Here is a 9,481-nt window from a genome sequence, read left to right on the forward strand (position 1 = left end):
TTTCAAATAATTCATTCACAGATCTTTCCCAAGTGTGAGAAATTTGGTGCAAACTTCTCTGATTAAAAAGTGATTAATGGTGATGAAATAAATTCTGGTGAAGTGTCAGTTTTCTGGTCATGGTTTGCTATTGACCAAACCATATGAAAGCACAACAAACTTGCCAGCTGTCGTTTGATTTTCCAATATGGCGGATTGTATAATCTGACATATCGGATTACCTTCCTTATACTTACCTTGCACGCGATAAAGCGTGCATCAGATGCTTTGATTGTCTCTGTGATACGAGCACGGTGTGAGGCGTCGGCATCGTGCTACTGGAAGAACAAGGCTATCTTGGATTGTTCGTATCCTGCATCATTTATCGTTAGAAGCGATTTTCTTCTATCCGGGTCACCGGGTCCCATTTTACGAATGTGAATGAAACACCATCTTGTGACACGACACCTCAAATTCCGTGGTTTTTTTCAAGATATAATTTGGAGCTGTATTTGCGTTACGGAGATTTCGGAAAATTCTTTCTCCTGGTATTTCTTGAGGAACACTTTCATTGATTTCTCCAGGAATACGTCTATGGATTCTTTCAGTGATTTATCTAGGCATTTTTTTATGGATTCCTGATGGGGTTTACTAAAAATTCTTGCAGAATTTCCTCCAGCAATCCCTCCCAGGATTTCTCTTGAAACTCCTATTATAATACCTCCTGGAATTCTATAATATCTTCCCGGAATTATTGGGATTTCTTCAGGAATGCTTGGTGACCTTATTCAAGACAATCTTCCTGGGATTCTTCAAGAAACGTTTCTCGGGCGATGGGATGCGAGATTTTAGCAAAGGAATTCCAGCTAGGATGCCTCAAGCCAAGTCAAGGTGTTTGAGGGTTAAACCTCCCCATTATCGATCCGCCCCTCCGCCTTCTGCCGAAATCGGGAAAAACCGCTACCTTGGCGCCCTTTCCGTGCACGGGCCTGCCTCAAGTAACACCTTCTGCTGTACTTCCAGCAATTTCTCCAAGGACTCCTTCAGCAATCCTCGTGGGATTCCTCCTTACATTCTTGCAGGATTCTTTCGGGCAATCTTCCTGGGATTTCTTCAAAAAATATTCTGTTACTCTTTCAGGGACTCCTCAATGGATTTCTCCAGAATGCCCTACTGATTCCTCCAGGGATATCTCCATTCCTCCTGATATATATTCACTGATACAGTGGTTTTTCGGTTTTATCACGGTCAAAAAATTTTTTACCGTGATATAAACGAAACCGTGAATTTAGCGAAACGAGAAATAAATGTAAATTTTTTATCCAAAATCGTTCAGCTGCAAAATATATAAGTCATAGCTTATATTTTTTAACTGTTTTGGTGGACTGGACAATGCAGTATTTATTATACAGGGTGTTAGGTTCCTCAGTGCAAACTTTTTAAAGGGTGGTAGAGGACCATAAATGGAGAAAAAAATTGTTCTGCGCATATGGTCAAATCTCAACCGTTACGTAGTTATTGAACTTCCCATGTTTTTGACTCTTATTGCCTTAACTGGCTACAACTTGAAAATGGTCAAAATTATCGAAGTTTTTTTACCCTTATTCGAAAGCTTGTTTAATTTTCTATCAAATGGCATCTTTGAATCGATTGGTTTAGTTAAATAAGTAAGTTCTCTAAGCCAAATAGCTCAAATGTAGTGTGTTTTAATTTATTTTTGTCAATTATCTTTGAAAAATGCGTAGTAATTTAAAATTCTTTCTTAGGCAAAGTTGTGGCCCCTGTTCCACTCTACAATTTGTTCTTTGACATCAAACTTCCATCTCTCATCGTTTTGTTGCAATTTCGAATTTAACATCGCATTTCAGATCATAAATTTGCAACTGTCATGGAAAGCACTTTTTTGCGTATTGTGCCGCACATTTAAATCAAAATAGCAAGAAAAAGATAAGAGCTTGAAGTTTAGTACCAAAGAACGAATTGTAGAGTGGAACAGGGGCCACAACTTTGCCGAAGAAAGAATTCTAATTTATTACGCATTTTTCAAAGATCACTGACAAAAACCAATAAAAATACACTATTTTTAGCTATTTTGCTCTAGAAAACTTAGTTATTTTACTAAACCAATCGATTCAAAGATGCCATTTGATAGAAAATTCAATAATCTTTCGAATAAGGGTAAAAAAACTTCGAAAAGTTTGACCATTTTCAAGTTATTGCCAGTTAAGACAATAAGAGTCAAAAACATGGGAAGTTCAATAACTACGTAACGGTTGAGATTTGACCATATGCGTAGAACAATTTTTTTCTCCATTTATGGTCCTCTATCACCCTTTAAAAAGTTTGCACTCAGGAACCTAACACCCTGTATGTTGATTTCGGAATGTTTTAAAACAAGTGTGATAAAAATGAAATGAAAATCGTGATATAATCGAACAGAAAACCGTGAATTTGGGCGAGTAGTGATTAAAACGACTAGTGATAAAACCGAAACGCCACTGTACTTCTTTTAGGATTCCTTCAGGCTTTCCAGATGGGATTTGACTACACGGTCAGAAAATTCACACAAAACTGAGCTAAAGTGGGACAACTCAAAATTGAGTAAATTTTTTTTCCAGCGCTAGCGCTGGCCCAAGTGCGAAAATCTCATCAGTTTAAGCTGTATAATATTCTTGCTGATGTGAAGAATATTATACGGCTTAAATTGGTTGGATTTTTGTACTTGGGCCAGCGCTATCGATGGAAATGCAATTTACTCATTTTTTGAGCTGTTCCAGTTTAGCTCAGTTTTGTGTGAATCTTACTCATTTTAGAGTAACTTTTTCTTAGCGTGTAGAGATCTACTTTCTGCCGAAATTCTTTCGGGGATTCCTCTAGAGATTTTTATTGGGATTCCATCAGCTGGAGTTCCTCGAGAAGTTCCAGGAGGAATTTCATAAGAAATTTCTAGAGCAATCCATTGATAAAATCTCTGGAGAAATTCTTGGATGAGTCCTTGGAAAAATCCCTGGAAGAATCACCAAAGGCATTTCTGGAAATATCCTATGAAGACTGCTCGGAGAATTTCCAGCAAGAATGCCAGGTGAAATCCCTAGAGGGATTCCTGCAGTACACTATTCCTGCATCACAGTAAGAATTTCTGGAGGAGTGCTGGGAGGTATTCCTGAAAGAATCCCAACAGGAATCGCTTGTGGAATCCCAGCATGAGCTCCTGGATGAAGGTAATGAGGAGTTCCTGGAGGAATACCATGAGCTATTTTCGGAAAACCTCGGAAAAAAATTTGGGAGGAATTCCTGGAGGGAACACCGAATAAACTACTGGAAGAATCCTTGGAAGATTGCCTTGTATCATCCCAGCAAGAGTTTTTAAGGTGAATCTTTAAAATAATTGCGGGAGGTAAGTAAGGATTTGTGGAGGAGTCCTGGGTGGAAGGCCAATAGGAGTTTCTGGAGGAATACTATGAGAAATTTAAGGGGAAATCTTTGGAGAAAAACTCTTGGATGAAATTCTGGAAGAATCTTAAGAAAAATCTTTGTAGGAATTTTTAGATCTTTTTATTGTGGGATGTGTCATTGTAGAAATTTTAGCAGAAATAAAGCAGTTTCCAGGGAAACCCCGTCAAGAATGCTTGGAGGAGTCCAAAGAAAAAATCATTGAAGAAATACCTGGAGGAATACCTCGAGTAGTTCCTTGAAAAACCACTACAGGAATTCTGAAGGAATCCACAGAGAAAGCCCTGTAAGAATTACAAGCGAAGTTTCTGAAACAATCTCAAGACGATTTCTTGGAAGAATTCCAGCAAGAATACCTAAAGGAATCACTAAAATAGTTCAAAGAGGAGTTGCTTCAGGAGGATTCAGTCTTTGGAGAAATCCTTCGAAGAACAACCGAAGGCCAGGAGAAATTTTAATGTATCACAATTTTTTTTTAATAATCTCAAGGAGGTCACGAAGAGCTCTTGGAGGAATCCCATGAGAAATAACTGGAGGAAACTCTGGAGATAAAATCTCTGAAGGAATTCCTAGAGGATTAATCGGATTAATTTCTTTGAGAATGTCCGAAAAATTGCCATGAATAATCCCAATTTCTTCAGAAATTTTTGAAGAAATTCCACGAGAAAACTCTAGATAAATCTCTGCAGATATCTCTAGAAGAACTCCTTAAGATAGTACAGTAATAATTTCTGGAAGAAATTTGGTAGGAATTGCTGATAGAATCACATTTTAAATTTCTAGACTTCTTTCCCTTCTCAGCTAATATATATATTAAAATTTTTACTTATAATTACCCAAGCCCAAGAAGCTATTGTTCCTCTACCTCATTGCAAACAATAAAACATGATGAATTTTTTTTCTCTAATCCACCGCTAGGCAATAAAATAAAAACAGCAACACGTCCAGAATGCTTACAACCATCCACATTCAACAAGTGGCCCTGCTCCAAACGCATCTTCTTTTCCCACACCATAACGCCAGCCCGCCGCTCGAGAGAGATTCTACGAGAGACCAAAACCCAGCTCAAACGTCATCGTTAATTAGCGCATAGAGCACCGAGCCCGACCACGCTGCTTCTGCTGCTGGTACTGCTGGGATGGACCGCCACATAACGGTTCGCATAAAGTCGCGCGCGCTTCGCCGATATTACGCGAGCGACCCACGGAGAGTGAGAGTGCCGTTATTCCGTCAAAAGCAGAACCGACCGGGGTGTTGCCGATGGTTGTGACGGCGGGTTCAAACTCCACTCTGGTATGAGGAAACTCTCACTCTCAAAGTCATACTGTCACCGTGGGCCGCTCGCGCCGCACTGGATGATGACCGGTCGGTCGGTTGGTTGGTCGGTGGTGAATCGGGTCCGTGACGAGGCCGCCCTACCCCAAATTCGCCGTTGCTAAGATGCGACCGACCACCACGACGACGATGACGACCGGCTCTGGTGGTGTGCTGTTCTGCCTGCATGCGGCGCGGAGAGAATTTACGTTCGCGAGAAAGAGTTTTGCTTTTTTATTTCGATTGATACCAGGTTGCTTAATACTGTTTTGCCTCACTTAAGTCTAGGCCATCCGACTGTCAACAGCGAAAATTGCGCGCGCTCTCTCCCGTCGGCTGAACGCTGTTCTTTCTCTTCCTCGGTTGGTCGTTTGGAGTTTTGTGATTTCTGACGTCTGATTCGGACGTTTTGGCGTAGTTTGACGGTGACGAAGGTGGGAGAAGATCGGCGGCAGGCGCAAAAGAACAACCCCTCTGCCTGTGGTGTGTCCCTAAAGTGGTTGTAGTAGTAGAAGCAGTAGTACACCTATACTCAAAGGGGGGACCACTTGCTTGCAGCAACCCAGTAGTGTGTCAGTCGGTGAGAAAGTGCACGGACGGCTCTCGGGTCGACAACGGGTGGTGCTTAGTGGGACAGAGTGAGAGAGACACCGTGATTGGGTTGCGAAGAAGAAGTTGTTAATATATAACAAGTTGCATCATAGTCTTAAGACTTCAGTCTTAAGAAAGTGAACCACCAATAAACATCTTTCGCAAAAAAAGAAAAACACGCCGCGTCGCGAGGAGCAAACAAGCTTTGGGATCCCGCGCGCACAATCTCAAGCTATTTTCGAAATTTTGCAATCCTTACGGTGGATTGTTTTCGTGGCACGCGAACCCGTTCTCAAGGATTTTCCGGGATCGAGCAATACCGTTGATTAGGAGGAAGCTGAATTGTTTTGTTGGAGCTGTGAGAAAGGATTACAATGGATTATTTCTACTTTTGGATATACAACAGAAGAAAATAAAAATGTGGAGTTTTTGAAGATTGATGGGTTTTAGAAAAATTGTGACTGGAATGGACTGTAAATTGTTGTGATTGGAAAAAAGTTTCATGGACTGACAAAGACTCAAAGAAAAGCAGTGCAATATTTTTGGGAGAAAAAAATAATCAAAAAGTGCAATTGGGAAAATTTAAGAATATTTTGTGCAATTGAACAGATACGGATTTTGAAACCTGCATTAGAGGAAGAGTTCGTGTGTAGTGTCTAGCAAAATATGGAATCGCCTCAAATGTACGATACGAATCAGATTCAAGTGCGAAGTGATATCAAAAAATTAACGATGGCAGCGAACAGCACAACCACCAACAATAACAATGCTTCGACGCCCAACAATAATAACAATTCGCCGACGGCAGTTAACCAGAACACGTTAGCTTTGAAACAGCAGCAGCAGGCTCAACTGAATCAACACGTCCAGTCGAATGGAAATCCGTTGACCAATGGGAACCTTCTATCGAAACAGATGCTTCAGCAGATCCAGTACTCGCAGAGTGAACTGGACGAGCTTACATCTCAGGAAATTTCTTTGGACCTCCAGCATCTGATCGATGATCAGTTCCGCGATCCGGAGGCCCTCGGTATTTTTACCGAAATGGTTACCGTTGGCAGTACCAATGGTAGCGTAACGAACCCTTTGGTTCAGACAGCGGCTGCTAAGGCACTTCAGCTGCAGCAGGCCCGATTGTCCCAGCACACAAATGGAAACAGCTATCAACGATCTCTGGCCTACATGCCACAACCAGTTCACACTGGAGCGACTTATGCAAACACTTCGAGTGACGAGAACAGCAGTGTGGGTTCTTCGGAGTCAGCTAACATCAAAGAAGAGCCCGTAGATCCAAACGAGTACCGCCGCCAGCTGCAGAACAGTGGAGCTCAGTTCATGGGTAATACGACCTATCAGCTAGCTGGCGGTGGTGGCGGAGGCGTCGGTACGGGCAACTACGTTACCAACGGTAATGGCAACACCTTCTCGAACCTGACTCCGGCCACCGTGTTGCATCATCAAGCCTTGCCACATCTTGCCGGAGCTGCCCATCTGGCAAATCTAACCAAACACAACAAAATGCTACCCCACGTAGCTCGAAAGTCCGTACCCAAGTCCGTCGACAAAGGAACCGACGAGTACCGGAGGAGGCGCGAGCGAAACAACATTGCTGTAAGGAAGTCTCGTGAGAAAGCTAAAGTGCGATCGCGGGAAGTCGAGGAGAAGGTGAAAACACTTATCAAAGAGAAGGACCTTCTGATCCGGAAGATCGAGGAGAAGAACAACGAAATCCAGCTCTACAAACAACTCTACATGCATCTGATGAACCACAGCAATCCAGAGATCAACCAGATCTGCCGCAGTGCGTTGAATCTATCAAACATGGGTGATCATATGTAGATTTAGTGATTTTATTGTATGTAATCATTCTCACCCCCTACTGTTCTTCATTATGTGAAGTGGTCTGTCCCTAGTTTGTAGTAAATTAAACCGCAAATCGCGCATTATTTAGTGGAAATTTTGTAGATTGAAAATCTTTGTAAATATAGACAAAAAACCTGGCGACGGGGAAGATATGTACTATTTGTATCGAAACTGATGGATATAGTTTCACTTGAAATTGGACCATTTTGATGAACGTTGAACCAAAGACAGTATGTGTAAAAATGTGCTAACTTCCCTCTGCGAATGTTAGGGAAGAGAACTGTAAGTGTTGAGCTAAGCGAGGCAGATTATTTTTGGATGGAAAAGGATTACCTGTACATAAACTTAATCAATTTTATTGACCATCAACAGCTGCTAAAGTGCAAGAAAGTTATATTTTCTACTTAACACAGGACAGCTTCCATAAGACTTGTTTTTATAATTATTATCATCCCATTTTTAAAAGAGTAATATTTTATTCGTTTGTGAATGTTGAATAAATGTTTAGAAAACGGCTTATAAACCAAGTGTTATGTTTGATCGACGGAAAGAAATATTTTCTTCTACTAAAGTTTTGTTGTTTCCTTTGCTCGTTCATCCATAACCTGAGTTGATTCGTTGTGTAAAAATGATAAAATACAGCAAAAACCCAAGGTCAGTCACAATTTGCCTCAGATTATCTTCTGTTTCCCTTTCGATGGCTATAGGACTCACTTATTTGTATTTCATTTGTGAACAATGAAAAAAAACGTGATCATAAAGAACCGAAGTTACCAATCTCAGCTCGTTAGGATAAATTGTGTAGAAAATCTCATCCATCCAATCAGTTATGTCAAACGCCCATATGAAAATCGAAAAAAGACATTTATTTATGCATACTCTCGTGTCAAGCGACCAACCGCGGAAATCAATCAAAGCACTGTGTAAATTTACTTTCGCAAAACCACTCGGAGATCGCTGCAATAATATTTTTAACAAACTGGGAAGGAACCAGACCGGCAAACACCGTGTAACGCTCACTCTGGTTCCGAAGCTCAGCGGCAAAAGGTGTAACTAGACTAATTTTGCATAGAGAAAGTGATCTAGAATTCTAGTTTGTAATAGACAACCCGACAAAGAATGGAGAAAACAAATGAAAGTGACAAGACTCAACCGCCCGTACTACATATTTATAATCAGAATCGATTATCGAAACGCAAGGCGACAGTGTACCTATATTTCCTTTTCTTTATTATGAATATTAATGTCTGACGGAGTAAAACCAATGCAAATCTTAATCATCCGCAAATGGTGAGAATTGTGTACACACACAGAAACAAACAGCTAGGGAAACTTAAGAAAATGAAAAACCTGAGACGGATTTGTTACCAAGTTAGGCTAAAGCTATATAGAGCGAACACGTGGACTACTAGTAGCAAGTAAGTTTTCTTTCTCAGAGTTAGCTAAATGAAAACAGGATCAGGAGTAATTTGTATTTGGATGTTTATTGATTCCTTACTGAGTTTTCTTTTCTTTCGATCAGTTGTTGTCGAGTATCATTCTAAAGCAAACAACCGGGGATGCGAGTTTAGCTAGCTTATTCGATTGATGAAGACTCTGAAATTTCTATTATTATAGCGTAATACACAAACAAACCTGAAAAAAAAACAACACATACAATTATACAAGTACTGTATTTTTCTCAGCTTGAAAAGTCTGTTTTGAAAATAAGAATGAAATAAAGAATGTATTAAAATGTGAATAAAAAACAAAAGCGTCTTTTCTTCACGATGGTCCCTGCCTATGCGCGTCCCATTTCCACCTCTCTGCTAATGCATTGCAATTGCACTGGCACCGGATTGTTTCGCTCGGAGAAATGCAGCGTCATCGTTGTTGGCGAAGAATCAGCTGCCTGACACTACAATGGTTTGTCGTCCTGTGAATGCGAAGTAAGTATTCTCTGGGTGTGTATATGATTAGGAAAAGCGACTTGATTTACGGATGGTGTTTTTATATTTAGCTCAAGTTCAAGCTTTCACCCAAGCATACCGTGGCTATCAGTATAGGATTAGGGATTTTATAGCTGGTTTCGCAAGCCATGGGAAATGTTTCGGTGATCCAACTACTTACAGATTTTTTAGCGAGTTCTTTACTCTTTCGGTAGACAATTATTGTATTCTATTAATGCCAAACTCGACTCTTTGCATTACACTTTCTATGGCATAGTTCGAACAAGAGGCTTTAAGAATCAGAGGTATCTGGCCATATTTAGCAACTAACAGATCCACGTTTTGTGTACCAG

The 9,481-nt window shown here is 40.6% G+C and overlaps 1 protein-coding gene across 1 annotated transcript; it reads left to right on the top strand.

The window, feature by feature from the left end:
• Window positions 1–4,609: 4,609 nt before the first annotated feature.
• Window positions 4,610–8,953, top strand: LOC109422249 (CCAAT/enhancer-binding protein). Its single transcript, XM_019696863.4, has one exon. It carries the CDS (start codon window positions 6,004–6,006, stop codon window positions 7,174–7,176), a length of 1,173 nt encoding a protein of 390 aa, XP_019552408.1. The 5' UTR covers window positions 4,610–6,003; the 3' UTR covers window positions 7,177–8,953.
• Window positions 8,954–9,481: the final 528 nt, after the last annotated feature.

The sequence above is a fragment of the Aedes albopictus genome, chromosome 3 (assembly GCF_035046485.1).
Source record: "Aedes albopictus strain Foshan chromosome 3, AalbF5, whole genome shotgun sequence".
NCBI classification, from domain to species: Eukaryota; Metazoa; Arthropoda; class Insecta; order Diptera; family Culicidae; genus Aedes; species Aedes albopictus.